General features: G+C 35.4%; 2 protein-coding genes across 4 annotated transcripts in view; both read left to right on the top strand.

Annotated features, from left to right (window-relative positions):
- CTNNA3 (catenin alpha 3) overlaps positions 1-15,856 on the top strand; it is a 1,776,580-nt gene that overhangs the window by 1,656,168 nt on the left and 104,556 nt on the right. The gene's annotated exons all lie outside the window — the stretch shown is intronic.
- Positions 369-1,005, top strand: LOC125084484 (fatty acid-binding protein 5-like). Its single transcript, XM_047701803.1, has one exon. It carries the CDS (start codon positions 369-371, stop codon positions 774-776), a length of 408 nt encoding a protein of 135 aa, XP_047557759.1. The 3' UTR covers positions 777-1,005.

Genomic DNA, 15,856 nt, shown 5'->3' with positions numbered 1-15,856 from the left:
ATAAACAATACTGAATTGATTTTATATTTAAAAACAAAATATTTATTTTTATAGAAAACAAAAGCAATCTGTGATAATCTTCATTCTAAACCAATGGTCCAATGAGTTTAAAACTGATTTTAATCACAGGAAACAAACAGGGTTGCTGGAGGGGAGAGGTGGGGGGATGGGGTAACTGGGTAATGGTCATTAAGGAGAGCATGTGATATAATGAGCACTAGTTGTAATATAAGACTGATGGATCACAGAACTGTACCTCTGAAACCAATAATATATTACATATTAATTAATTGAATTTAAATTAAAAAATACTAAGTACGAAGAAACAAAAAATAAAAGTAACTGGTTTAAAAAAAAGAAAAGCGACCATGGCCACCATTCAGCAACTGGTAGGAAGATGGCGCTTAGTGGAGAGCAAAGGCTTTGACGAATACATGAAGGAAGTAGGAGTGGGAATAGCTCTGCGAAAAATGGGTGCAATGGCCAAACCAGATTGTATCATCTCTTCTGATGGCAAAAACCTCACCATAAAAACTGAGAGCACTTTGAAAACAACCCAGTTTTCATGTAACCTGGGAGAGAAGTTTGAAGAAACTACAGCTGATGGCAGAAAAACTCAGACGGTCTGCAACTTCACAGATGGCGCATTGGTTCAACATCAGGAATGGGATGGGAAGGAAAGCACAATCACAAGAAAATTGGAAAATGGGAAATTAGTGGTGGAATGCGTCATGAACAATGTCACCTCTACTCGGGTCTATAAAAAAGTAGAGTAAAAATTCCATCATCATTTTGGATAGGAATTAGCTGTGAGGATGAACAAGCTCAGTTCAATGAGCAAATCTCCATACTGCTTTTTTTTTTTTTCCATTACTGTGTTAGTTATCTTTATCACAAACATTTTACATGCAACTATTTCAAAGTGTTGATTTGATTAGGATCATCCCTTTGGTTAGTAAATAAATGTGTTTGTGCTAAAAAAAAAAAAAAAGAAAGAAAAGAAAAGCAGTGAAACATTCCAATAGATAGCCTCTGTGAATATAACTAATTTTATCAGTCTTATTCCTGCTGTGTTTCAAGAGCTCTTAATTAGTGCAGCTTGGAATTTATTTGCTCTTTTACAGTACTTTGATGAATATATTCTATAAATAGGATTTCCCACACACACATTTGATGTCTTAAATTCTCATTCCTATGTCTAATTCCCTCTCTTCCTAAACTTTTAATGCCTTACTCTCAACCTTGTCATGTTCTCTCATCTCAAATCCTTCCATTTTCCCATTTGTTGTCATTTTATTTTTCTTTTCTTAGATAACTTAGACCAGTTGGCCTATATGATAACCACTGTCCTATGAAAATCTTGATCTGTCTCTTCATGCCCTCATGACACCAACCATTGTCTTTCATCTTTTGCTTGGGCTTTCAGATTTGGAGTTTCATCCATTCTTTTCTTATGATCAGGTGGTGTTTTTTGTACCAGAAGATGTTATGGAGGGAGGGAGGCTCAGAGAGATACTAAATTCTTGTTATTCTCGTATGTAGTTGCTTAAGTCATTCTTAATTTGAGGTAAGAGGGATCCTCTTGCTAGTTAAATTCGCTTACTTTTCTCTGTGTTTTGGGGTTCTCTAACTTGGTTACAGATACTTGCCTCTACAGGTTCCAGCCCTCACTTGGAGTGAGTACTTACCTTGAAGGCAGTGTTTGATATTTATGTTTTTGTGACCATATTCTGTGATTGTGAGTGGGAGTTTATCTCACTGCCCCTACCTTATCTGTCACAGACTCATTAACCAGGTCACTTTTGGTTTGTCTTTCCAGCAAGGGCACTGATCATTCAGTTACAACTATATAAATATTAATTATCACTATTACTGTAATTACCATGATATTTAAAATGTGAGACTGCCTTCTTTTGTTCATACAATGGCAGATTGGCTATTTAATTTTATTTTCCCCATGGAAAGTTATTCAGGGCTTTCAGATTTTAATGTTTATTTTGTTAGATTCTATTTTTATCATAAACATAGAATTTATGTCACAGATTCTAAGTCATGGAGCTTTATTGGATTCAAATTTTTATTGTGTATAATAACAAAAGAAAAACAAATAAAAGAAAAAAAGAAAAGAAAGAGCCATAGCAATCCCATTATTGTAGAAGCCAAAACAAAGTTTTTTTTTTTTTTTTTTTTTTTTTTTTATTTGACAGAGAGATCACAAGCAGGCAGAGAGGCAGGCAGAGAGAGAGGAGGAAGCAGGCTCCCCGAGAGAGCAGAGAGCCCGATGCGGGGCTCGATTCCAGGACTCCGAGATCATGACCTGAGCCGAAGGCAGCGGCTTAACCCACTGAGCCACCCAGGCGCCCCTAAAACAAAGTTTTAAATTAGATATTTTTGGCAGTTAAATGGTTTAGAAGGGAGAGATGAATTTAAGGTTTCCTTGGGAAAACATTCTGAACCCCCTCAAATTCCATCATTGTCTTCAAATAATATTTCCTTATGTCCTACAGGGAAAACTTAAAATTTCAAGAAAAGGTTCCATCAAATTTCCAATCTGATATAACTGCTATAACTGATATTATGCAAGAAAAAAAGAAATAGAAATGAAAGCAAATTATTTGTAAGAATAAAAGTATTAAGTATATTATTTTACTCTTTGAACAGTAGAAGTCATTTTTGTTTACCCTAATTTATTCACATATATAGGGAACTTATTCAAACTTGTTTTAAGAATAATTTATTGTAAACTATTTGTTTTAAAAGTTCACTAACATGTCATGGCATTGAAAAAAGAAGCTGAATTAATTCATGTAGGATATTTCATGGAAGTCTTGACATTTCTGTTTAAACAGATACCAAAGTTACCTGGGGATTCTTTTCCAAGTACATAGTTTGAAGGCAGAACAAAGTGCAGTCATATATAAAGGCCAAGAAGATAGTAAGAGAAGTCAAAGAGTCATTGAATTATTTGTTCATTCACGTACTCATTTATTTATGCATGTATTTAAAAATATTAAGTGAGCACCTATAATACACTGGGTTCTGTTCTTCATATAAAAAACAAAATCTAGATTTTGATTCAATATCTACACTCAAGGATTTGTAGAAATTAGGGGAGGAATAAATGTAAGAATTAGGAACCCAGGAAGTGACCAGCTATGCACTGAGAATTAATAAAGACTTCACAGAAAAGAAACACTTGAATTCAAATCTTGAAGAATGAGTGGGAGTTTCCCAGGTGCAGAGGAAGAAAAGCACTCCAGAAAAGGAATATGAAATGTAGCGCATGATTAGAAGGAAAGTAGCTGGAGAGATTACTGGTATGAGTCGGGAGCATATCATGAAGGGCTTGGAAATGGAACTTCACCTTATAAAAACCTGAGGAAGTCAAATGTTTTAAGATGACTCTCATGGGTTGTATATGAAAAATAAAGGAAAATAATTGTGCCATTTTTTTTTCCTACTGGAATGTGAATTTAGGAATAAGGTAATTTTGAGGATATTGAGTTCAAATACAGATATTTTGGATTTCAGATAAAACATGCAAGCAGAAATATCTAATTTCCTATTGGAATAAAGGAACTAGAGTTCAGGGTATTATTGGGTACAGATCCAAATCTGGGAATTATTCTCAGAGAGGTAACTGCTAAAGCTGTGAGAGTCAATGAGTTTTCAAGGTAGGCTGTCTGAAAAAAGAAGAAAAGGAGACTATAATCTGGATATTAGAATCTATTTAAAAATTTAAAATGTAATATCAAATATTCATTTAGTCTGCTTTTCTTTCATAAATTATTAAAATGTTCTTGTACATTGTCTATTCTTCTTATAGAAATGTGATAAAATATAATTTTATGGTATTTTAATTCCCTAGGAATAGGAATATTTTATAGGTATCCCAGGGAATCCCTGAAGACCCAACTTGCCATGTCTTTATGGAAAATAGAGCTGTACTTCCCTCACTGTTTTCTTACTTTTTCCCCTAGATTGGAGAGTAGTGGTCTAGAAGAATATACACTCATACTTTCAGTAGTTCTTACATACAACAAAAACAGGAATGGAGATTTAACTTTAAATCTGTACCACAATACCCTTATCTGCAGTAGAGAGAAATAATAGCCACAGAGTTTGAGCAATGAACAGTTTCTTTTTTATTTTATTTTATTATTTTCTTTTATATTTTCTTTTATTTTTAAGTAGAGGCTAGAACATCTTATATTATTAGAAAGAAATTTCAGTAAGTTTTAATAGAGATACCAAAATAAAAATAAATAAATTAATGTGAGATATATATATGTGTATATATATATGTGTGTATGTGTGTGTATTATATATATATATATGTGTGTGTGTGTGTGTGTATTATATATATATATATATTTTTTTTTTTTGGTCTGATGTTTAGCAATATTGGTTTTGGAATCTAACACATGAGCGTTAAATCCTGACTTTGTCACTAGATGTTTTTTTGTGGTGTGGACACAGAACTTGTTCGATCTCAATTTCTTTCTTTTTTTTTTTTTTTGTCATTAAAATGAAGAAAGCAAAACCTACCTGATATGTTTGGTGTGAAAATTCTATAAATAATGCATATAAAAAATGCCTGGTGCAGAGTTAGACACAATAAAGAGTGACTCTTATTTTCAAATGACTTCAGTTTCTTAAAAAATAATGTGAAAAAGACTTAGGAGAGAGTTAGTGTGGTATTTTAAATCCTTACAGAATCCCACAAGACCTAAACTAAGAGAACATGGGACACACCCACATGATGCATGGTGGGTGAATTAGAAAAATTTATAGTCAACACCTAATGGCAGACAGGTTTAAAATATTTTGGCCATAAAATGGCATGGATCAGTCATCACAGATATAAATTTATTGTTCAATAATATTAAAAGGAATTCAAAGGGTGAAATACAGTTTAGGGGATACAGATCTTATAGGAAAAGGAATAAGTTATATTTTTGCCGGAAATGCAATACAAGCTCATCAAGTAGGCATTTCTAGTATATTTCCAAATAGGAAAGTACTTAAGGGTGTTGTTTTAAACAAGTATAAAATTGGGTTTGTATGCTCTTGATTTTTCTCAATTAAAAAATGTGATCATAAAGTAGTGAAGCTCTACATTAAAAAAAAAAAAAGTAGTCCATCTGATTACATTTGTAGGCACACCATAACTAACATCATAATATCCCTTGAGGTCTACCTCCTACAAAATATTAGATTAGAAAGGGCAGATTCAAGCATTTCAAGAGTGTCAATTTGCCAGCTGGCCATCATGTGTTTGACTGGTGCTTAACAATGAGTATTGGCTGACCTCTGCTGAAGAACATGGATAGTATCTGGGTACCTGAGGCAATTGCAATCCACAAGTGAAAACACAATCTCTCAGATTTGTAATGGAATACCAAGAGATGTCAAGGTGATTCACATTACATAAATGTCACCTACTCTGACAGCAGGCAGGACATCTGCCCGTGGTGCTTTTCTTCCAATTTTCTCCTTGTATATAATGAAGCAACTTTAAGATGCCGGTAGGAACTGGTAGTCTTTTCCAGTGCACCCATAGAAATAAACATTTTATATTTCAAATCTGGCTCATTTGTTATAACTTAGGGCAGATACTGAATCACAATTGTTCTTGATGAGAACAAAACTGACTTTATATAGGTACACAGAAAAATTAACCTCAAAAAAGGACATGAGTAGCTTTACAGTACTCTCTCTCTCTCTCTCTCTTTTTTTTTTTTTTTTTACAGTACTCTCTTAATGACTGCATTGCCAAGGGAATTGCCGATGTGGGGTTTACTAAAAGACAATCTCTAATGTATTTCCAAAGCATAATGTCTCACTCCATCTTGTCTGTGGGGTTTTGCTTGTTTGTTTGTGCTTGTTTTTGTTTTTTGTCTTAACTGTCCTTTACTTAGTATTGTCATTAAATTATTTGTCTTCCTTTAATTATTCTGGGCTCTTTATTTTCTTCTGCTATCCAGATGGCTACTTTATGTTTGCTATTTTCCATGGTAAGTACTTGTCAACACACCTTCTAGTTTCTTTCCTTCCACTTCTCTACCCTCAATATATTGGGTTATATTTGTAAATTTTGTCCTTTTCTTTCCACAGTCTGCTTCTCTTATCTTGTCCCGTAATAGTCTTATTGTCCATTCACCCATTCTCTTTATTTTTCTACTCTTCTCCTATTTCTCTGTCAACATTTCTATCTTCTGTATGACCATCTTTATCAATATCTCACCAATTATTCTTCCCCTTCACTTTTCCCCTTTCATTTTTTTTACCTCCCTTTTACAGGGGATTTATTATACTTTCTCTGTGCCATCCGTTTTTCCTTACATTTCTATAATGATTTCCTTATCATCCCTTTCCCCACAGCTTTCTTGGTTCACACCTGGTAAGTATTTATTGAGGTTCACAATATGCCTGCAACACAGAGATCTAAAGATAGTATGACATAGACCTTGCCTTCAAGAAGTCTCCCTTCTAGAAGAGACAGACACATATATCAGCCAATCCTTAAAAATGTTAGAAAGTGCAGAGATACAGACACAGGGTTTTACAGAACCCTTAGAGAATGGTACTATGGGTTGGGAGAGGGTGGCAACAAGCAATATTTCCCAGATGATGTGTTACCTCAGCTAAGTCTTAAGGCAAGTACTCAGCTAAGTACTTCCCCTCTTGAGTGGGGAAGAGTACTTCCCTCAAGAGTGGTGGGAAGACCTCTCTAGGCAGAGAGGGTGGTTAGAAATAGACTCAGAGACATGAAATATAATTTGTGGTACGGAGACATGTAAGCACTTTGTGTAAATGGTTGCAGAGAACGTGCAAAGGGAGTTGGGGAACGGAAAACGGGCTCACTGTAGAGGGAATTATTTGCCATGCAGAGAAATATGAACATGAACAGAAACTTTGGAAGCCTTTGAAGCAGGAAATGTTCATATCAGATAATCATATGGACCATATATTCTTGGATGTATTTAGGGATAGGTTTGAGGGTTAGGGGTCCTAGCTGAAGGCTTTTTTATGAGAATCTGCATCAGGATTGCAACGAGGAAGCCCAGAGAGAACAGGCTCAAGAATTATTTTGATGCAAACATTGGCAGCATTGAATTGCCATTTGAATAGAGGGAATAAGAGGGAGGATGATTCTTGGAATCTACACTTAGCAATTAGATGGACACTGATGTCAAAAGCTAAGAGAGAGGGAACACGGCAGAGGAACTGGTTCATCTTTTGTTCTCCCTCCTTAACAGGTCTTCCAACAATATTGATAACTTGCATTTTTTTCAAGTGCACTATAATTTTTAAAGCTCTCAGCCATCCATTAGTTAATTTAATCCTCGTAAGAATCCTCTGAAATTGACTGAGCAGGTGATAGTAGCCACAATTTTCAGGTAAGAGCCCTGAAAAAGCCTCTCCTCAAATGTATATACCAGGGACAGAGGTATTTAAATGCTCAGAATGTTTTCAATGAGGCAGCCTCACATCAGAGTCTAGCAGTCAGGCTGCTGGCATCTCCTCTAGGCCTGGGTAACGCAGCCAGGAAGTCACTGCCTTTGCAAACAGGAACAAGTTTAAAGAGGAAGATCCTTATCAGAGGCATCGTCAACCTCTTACTCTGTCCCAGTAACGCGTATTGTTCAGTTTCTCTCCTACACAGAAAGTTGTCATCCCAGCCCTCCCCACCCCCGCAGAAGGAACACCTTCAAATAAGAGGAAGCATATTGATTGGCTTAAAATTCACCCTTAATAACCATACGTTTCATATACTCATACTATTTTGGATATCATGTTTTATGCATGTGTTACAAATAGGCCTGAGACTGTTATTAGGGATTCCCAGATTCAACCCAATAATCTCTTCCCATTTGTTGCACACTTTTTGTGTCTTCCTGTAGAGTTGTATTACAGACACAGATGTTATTTTAGAAGCAATGCGCAAGTGGTTGATATAAAAGAAAGGCTTCTCTGTTCTCCCAGCCCAGCTGAAAATCAGAGAAATCACTTTTCTGGTAGCAGTAACAACACAGGGGAGTCTGAGGATAACAAAGGCCTTCCCTGCTCAGCACTCTTGTTCATTTCTAATGGTGAGTGAACACACGCAGGAGGCAGAACACAGCACTGTGAACCTGTACTACTCAACGTATCTGAATCCACTTTGTCGTGAGAAGGTATCATTTCATCATGCTTTATATTTCTAGGTGGTGTGCACTGGTGAGGGTCCTTGTTTAAATGTAATCTTTGTTCTTCGTTCTCATTACTATTAAAATTATGTTTAGATTTAAAGTTTAGGTTTAACGTGATGTACATTATAAGAATTGAGTATTTATCTGTTCAGTAGGTGAATGAGGAAGAGAAAATGCATTGAATTATGATTCCTGTGAGGACCTTGGCAATGGCTTAACGTCATAAACTAATCGAAGGCACCTGTCAAATTATACTTCACAGCCTAAAATCTTGGTCTGCAAGTGAGAAATTGATCAGAATTAATCCAAGTGTTGTTTACATTAACCAGTGTTTATTCTTTTAACCAGATTTATTCTCAAACCCAGAATGGCATAATACTCTAGAAAAGTGAATTTATCACATAGCATTTTTCTGTAAAGATCTAGATTTTTCTGATTGTGTTAAAATTTGGAACTGCTCTATAAATCCTATGCATCTCTATACTATCTCAGTGATAAAGACCTGGTCAAATAATTTCTTTCCTAAACTAAATGAATTCAGCCACGTATATGTGGACAGTCTGAACAAAAGTAAACCCAGGAGTTAATTAGGATGGTTGTTCTCAAACTGTAATCAGAAATACCTGGGGAGATTTTTTTTTTAAGATATTATTCATTTATTTGACAGTCAGATCACAAGTAGGCAGAGAGGCAGGCAGAGAGAGAGAGAGAGAGAGGAGGAAGCAGGCTCCCTGGTGAGCAGAGAGCCGGATGTGGGGCTCAATCCCAGGACCCTGAGATCATGACCTGAGCGGAAGGCAAAGGCTTAACCCACTGAGCCACCCAGGCGCTCCCTGGGGAGATTTTTTTAAACACACATAATTTTTGCCCCTCTGTAGGCTTATTGAGTCTGAATATCAGGTTGTAGCAATTGAGAATATTTAAGCTTCCTAGTTTATTCTGCTGCGAACTGAATGAAAAATACCAGCTTGAAATGCAGGTTTCATATTCTTCATCTTCATGTAGAGAAAGTAATAATGGATACAAACTCCTCGTGTAGTCTGTGACCATCCTTTATGTTAATACTCGATATGCACCTGCGTGTTTGTTTGTCTAAAAAAACATCTTCGGATGTGTTCTTATAGAGGACCAGAGATCAGATTGGGGTGAAAGAGACATTTATTTTTGACTCTGTAATCTTTATTCATTTATAAGATTTGAATTATTTTTTAAGTTACGAATATGTATGTGGGGGGGGGACTGAAGGGTATGTGGGGGATGAGTGTGTGGTTGTGTGTATAATCAAAGAATATAGAAAAATATATGACATTTTGCTGTTTGCATTTGGATACCAGATAAACTTTGATTTCTCCTTAGAAAATTTGGTTTTCAGATTTTAGAAAGCCATCAGTTTATATGCACAATAGACAGTCTTACCCATCCTTCATCTCTATTCCAAACCTAACCCCAACCACATAATTATTTATAGTATTCTTGTGATAAGCCAGGCCCTGTGTTTGACTCTGGGAATATAAGACAATGGACATATGGTTGCTACTCTCCGATGCTGGCAATAGAAACATAAACAGATGAAGAAATATGTGTAATATAAACTTATCTCCAAATACCTAATTTAAAGAAGATTTAAATGTTAGTCAAAAATTTTACAAATCTAGGGGCACCTGGGTGGCTCAGTGGTTTAAAGCCTCTGCCTTCAGCTCAGGTCATGATCCATGGTCCTCGGATCGAGCCGCGCATCGGGCTGTCTGCTTAGTAGGGAGCCTGCTTCGTCCCCCCTCTCTCTCTCTGCCTGCCTCTCTGCCTACTTGTGATCTCTGTCTCTCAAATAAATAAGTAAAATCTTTTAAAAAAATGTACAAATCTAATATGTTTATTACAAAGGAGAGGATGGAAAATACTGTTTATACTCCTTCTACCACCACTATTCTCTCTCTCTCCTATGTGGGATAGGAACCTATTTCCTTCGAACCTTTTTTTGTTTGTTCACTTGCTTTTTTATTATTTATAAATTTTATGCTTCTTCCATAGTACTATAAGCTTTTTCCTTGCCCTTGGATTATTCCAAATTCTTAGTAGCTACCAAGATACTAGAGGGGTATCTTGGTAGAGATACCTCTTGGTAGAGATGTCCTCCTTGGTGGAGGACAGAGGGGAAAAGGAAGGGTATTTAGAGAACTCCATGTCTGTATACTCACTTTTCTGAAATGTTCCTTACATTCTCCACCTTAACCCTTTTCTGTTTTACAGACTCCTCCGAAATACACTCGCTTTCCATCTATCCTAATTATTCTCCCTGCTTATTTTCAAATACATGTAATTTGGATTGCAAAAACATACAGGATACAAAAAGTAAACAACATTTGAAAGATGGAAATCTACAAGGAAAAAAAAAGAAATTGGTTATGAAACAGCCCTGAGATTCAAATATAAAAATGAATGTCCAAAATACTATCCACTTGTTGGGAGTGGGGCATAAATTTGAGTCTAAGATGTCTCAGGAAAATGATTGATTTAAGATAATAAAATTGATTTTAAAATATAATTGAATGATCAGGGAAAGCAGGACAGTTTGTGATTTATACAATTCATTTTGTCTTCTTAACTCTCAGTTCAGGGTTTTACATATGGGTGGTATCTGTTTTCTTTTCATGATCTTTAATTGGCAAAAACGGATCCCTTCTCATGCAGGTGAATAATGTCTAGGCCACAGGAAATGAAAGTAAGTGGCTATTAAAGGAGTTCTCTGGCATACTCACAGTGCATAAATTAGAGTTTTATAAATGATGTAAAACTAGTCAGCGGTCAAAATAATGTTCAGCTGAGATTATGAAAATGAAGCTAAGGACCAGAAGCTAGCTATTCAAATGATCTACAGACACGTGTTACTTTCCCATTACTGAGCTCAGTTACTGCTGCTGCTGAAGTTAGGTGGAAATTGAGAGGAATTGAGCTGGAGATAGAGGGTGTAACCAGAGAGGTTTTGAGACCCAGAAGGCCAACAGCAAAGACGTCCTTTTGTTTTCCTTTGTCAGAATTCTACTGTAGCATGACCTGGAGATGGATGATAAATGAATTGAGAAGAAGTAACACCGAGAACCTTATAATAGTAGTCACCATACTGGTTATAATACTTTACAGAAAAATGCTGTGTGATAAATTCACTTTTCTAGAGTATTATGCCCTTCTGGGTTTGAGAATAAATCTGGTTAAAGGAATAAACACCGGTTAATGTAAACAACACTTGGATTAATTCTGATCAATAAGTATAAGTATCCTCCTGGCTAGCATTTAGATTTTTTTTTTTTTGTGGTGCTTGGATTAATATTAAGTCTTTCCCATTTTTATGCTTGTAAATTTTATTAGTTCACCATAAATACACAAATGATGAAATGAAATAGTAACAGTACTTTCAAATCATTTTGCATGTACCATCTAATTTGATAATCCAGATCACCTGTGAAGAAGATAAAAATAGCTAGTAATAATTCATTAAGTGCCATTGTGTTTCAAACTCCGTTCTGAATTATTTAATTAACTCACTTAACCTTCAAAAGAATCCTATGAGGTATGTTATTATATTACAGATTAAGCCATGAAGGCATGGAAGGAATATATTAATAACCTAAATCCTCACAGCTGTAAATACTGGTGACGGGATTTAAATCCAGCCAGTTTGACTCCTGTCTGCCCCTTGCCCTTACCAGCATATTGAAGAGAAGGAGGTAGAAGCAAAAAGATCATGTACTTATATGATTCCTGGTATATGTATTTATGTGACATTCAGAGGTAGAGAAAAAAGTCATCTGGTTGGCTTTGAAGTTATATGACGAAATCCAGCCTTATGGTTTTAATCAGTCAGGATCAGAATCCGAAGTTCTTCTAGTCTAAGCCTGCATAATGAGTACAGATCCATGAAGAAATGTAGAAGCTGGCAGGTATTACAGGGCAGTCCTAGTCCCCCAAATATGCAAGCACATTGAAGCAACAAGATAAATGCTATGCATGCACACACACACATGCACATACATGCATACAAAGTTTAAGGTAAGAAGGTAAAGAATGTAAAGAAGGTAAAGAAGGATTCACTGCTGCTTGAATGGAATCGGTGTAACTTCCAGAGAGGAGAGCTTGATCTAAGTTTTTAGAGTAGCCAGAAGAATGAGATAAACATATCTAACCTAAGCCTTAATATAAAGTAAAAACATGTGAAATGTGGCAAAATGTGCAATGAATTTGGGTATTTACTTTTTTTCTCATTCAAACAGGTGATATTAGGGGTGCATGGGTGGCTCGATGGGTTGAGTATCAGAGTCTTAATCTCAGGTCAGATCTTGATCTCAGGGTCATGATTTCAACCTCATGCTGGGCTCTACTCTGGACATGGAGCCTATTTGAAAAAACAAAACAAAGGTGTTCCTGGGTTTTTCAGTGCTTTAAGCATCTGCCTTCAGTTGGGGTTGTGATCCCAGGGTCCTGGGATGGAGAACTCTGCAGTGGACAACCTGCTCAGCCAGGAGTCTGCTTCTCCCTCTTCCTTTGCCCCTCCTCCCCACCCCCCTGATTGAGCTCTCTCTCTTTATCTTGCTCATGTTCTCTCTCTCTCTCTCATAAATAAGTGAAATCTTTAAAAAAACAAAAAAACCATAAAACAAAAAAAACAATGTGATCTTGGCAAGTTCCTCCTCTAACCCTGTTTTCTTGTCTGTAAATTAGGAAACTGTCTTCTACATGGGGTTGTTGTAAAGCAAAAAAAAAAAAAATTATATATATATATATATATATATATATACATTCACATATGTATGTATATATGAATATGCCTTATAACTTAATATGTAAAAGTAACCTACTATTAATTATATGTTTATGTTGCTACTTCATTAAGTAAACAATTGCATGTAGTGACTACTGTCTGTCAAATTTCTGAGCTATGATTATAGATGAAAACAAATTAAAATAGTTAAAAATGAGTTTTACCTCATAAAATGTTAAACGGTGCTTAGAAAATAACAGATGTACAATATACATCTGGTGTATGAATTAATAAATAAGTGAATAACTATACAAATTAATGAATATCAGCAAAGTTCTGATTTTCACCATGTCCTCCATTGTTCTTCCTTAAGTAGACTATGGCTTCAACCTTTGAACTCTGGGAAAGGAGCACCTGGGTGGCTCAACTGGTTAAGCGGCTCACTCTTGGTTTCGGCTCAAGTCATGATCTCATGAGCTCATGATCTCACCCTGATCTCATGATTGGGGTGGTGAGATTGAGCCCTGCATCGGGCTCTATACCCAGTATGGAGTCTACTTGAGATTCTCTTTCCCTCTCCCTCTGCCCCTCCTCCTGCTCTCTCTCTCTCTCTCTCACTCAGAAATGAATAAATTAATCTTTTAAAGAAAAGAACTGTGGGAAAAAATTATTACTCAAACCTATTATGCTGGGCTTGGCATCAAGATGAATGGTTAGTACCAGGTACACTCATTTTAACCTTACTTTTATTTATTTTTCTTTGTTTTATAGTTATGATTTGTTGTATTTTATCTGAAAAATAACTGTATAATAAAATCATTGAAAGGACATGTTTCACATACAAAAGGAAAACTGTTTACTGGTTAGTAATTATTAATATGCATTTCTCAAGCTGCTTTTATTTTCTTTTCTAATACTTGAAAAATAGTTTATCAAAGAAATACTGTGCCCTAAAGAAAAATCTAATAGTATATAAGAGCACATTAAAAAATCTCCTATCCCACTGACACTCTCCCTCTCCTAACCTAAATTCCAAGATATGACCATTTTCAGTTACTTTTATATTTAGCTTTTCTCTTAGTTATATACATTTCATTAAATGATTATTCACTAAATGATAATTCACTCAATGATTATATTGTTATTTTATAATTTATTAGCCATGATTATTGTGTTTGGACCCCCTCATAAATATACACCAGTTTGGTGTTTTTTCCCCAATTCTGTTAACCACCTCTATCAAAAATCATACTCTAATAACCATTTTATTCATCAATCATCAGATTTCCCTAAGGAGAACTGGATTTATCTGGATTCCCAATACACTGTGTTTCTTTCCCCAAATTTGTATTTAAATTCTAGTTAGTTAACATAATATTGGTTTCAGGAATAGAATATAGTAATTTATCACTTACATTTATCAACCAATACTCATCACAATCACCTTCTTTAATACCTATCACCCATCTTAGTCCATCCCCACCCACCTCCTCTCCATCAACTCTCAGTTTGTTCTCTATTCTCTATAGTTAACAGTTTCTTATGGTTTGTTTCCCTCTCTTTTTCCCCCTTCCCTATATTCATCTGTTTTGTTCCTTAAATTCCACATATGAGTGAAATCATATGGTATTTGTCATTCTCTGACTAACATTTCACTTAACAGAAGACACTTTTACTCTATCTGTGTCATTACAAATGGCAAGATTTCATTATTTTTGATGATTGAGTAGTATTCCATTCTATATATAGACCACTTCCTCTTTATCCATTTATCAGTCAATTGACATGTGGGCTCTTCCCATACTTTGACTATTGTTGATAATGCTGCTGTAAACATCAGGTGCCTATACCTTTTCAAATCTGTATTTTTATATCCTTACAGTAAATACCTAGTAGTGCAATTGCTGGATGATAAGGTAGTTCTATTTTTAACTTTTTGAGGAACCTCCATATTGTTTTCCAGAGTGGCTGCTCCAGTATGCATTCCCACCAACAGTGTAAGGGAGTTGCCTTTTCTGTGCATGCTCACCAACATCTGTTATTTCCCACATTGTTAATTTTAGACATTCTGACAGGTGGGAAGGGTATCTCATTGTGGTTTTGATTTGTATTTCCCTGATGATGAGTGATATTGAGCAACTTTTCATGCGCCTGTTAGCCACCTGTATGTCTTCTTTGGATAAATGTCTATTCATGACTTCTGCCCATTTATTAACTGTATTTTTTGTTTTTTGGTTTGTTTTCTTTTGGGTTGAATTTAATAAGTTCTTTGTAGATTTTGGATTCTAACCCTTTCTCAGATATGTAATTGGCAAATATCTACTACTATATAGGCTGCCGTTTAGTTTTGTTGATTGTTTCCTTTGCTGTACAGAAGCTTTTTATCTTGATGAAGTCCCAGTTCTGCACTCCCAATTTGTATGAGGACATTGTAACTATCTTACCCTTGTCCACCTTTTCTGACCACCTTTTACCTCCCAAAACTTCCAAGTATACCTTGTTTTTTACTTTATAACTATATTATTCATGGTTTATCTATTGATTGTTTCTATATTTTGAGAAAACTAAATATTATTTATATTATTTGAATTATAAACATAGTTCTTCACAAAGGGTGTATGCTGAGATTGTGTTTTTTTCTTTATGATGCCAGAATTTCAACTCTTGTAATATCCAGTGGAGGAGTCCTTCCTTCCTTCATTCATTTATTCATTAATTTATTAATTTATTCATTTATTCATTCAGTAGTTGCAGGGCATCTTCTATGTGTTAGGCACTATTCTGGGCTCTTGTAACACAATAAATGAATCAAATTTACAAAGGTGCTAGGGCTCATGGAGCATATATCCCATTGAATAGAGACAGACAATAAAGAGTATATACAATAAGTAAATTGGATCATATTTTA

This window comes from Lutra lutra, chromosome 14 (assembly GCF_902655055.1).
Source record: "Lutra lutra chromosome 14, mLutLut1.2, whole genome shotgun sequence".
NCBI lineage: Eukaryota > Metazoa > Chordata > Mammalia > Carnivora > Mustelidae > Lutra > Lutra lutra.
Note: the sequence above shows the minus strand (reverse complement) of the source record. Positions and strands in the feature narration are given on the sequence as shown.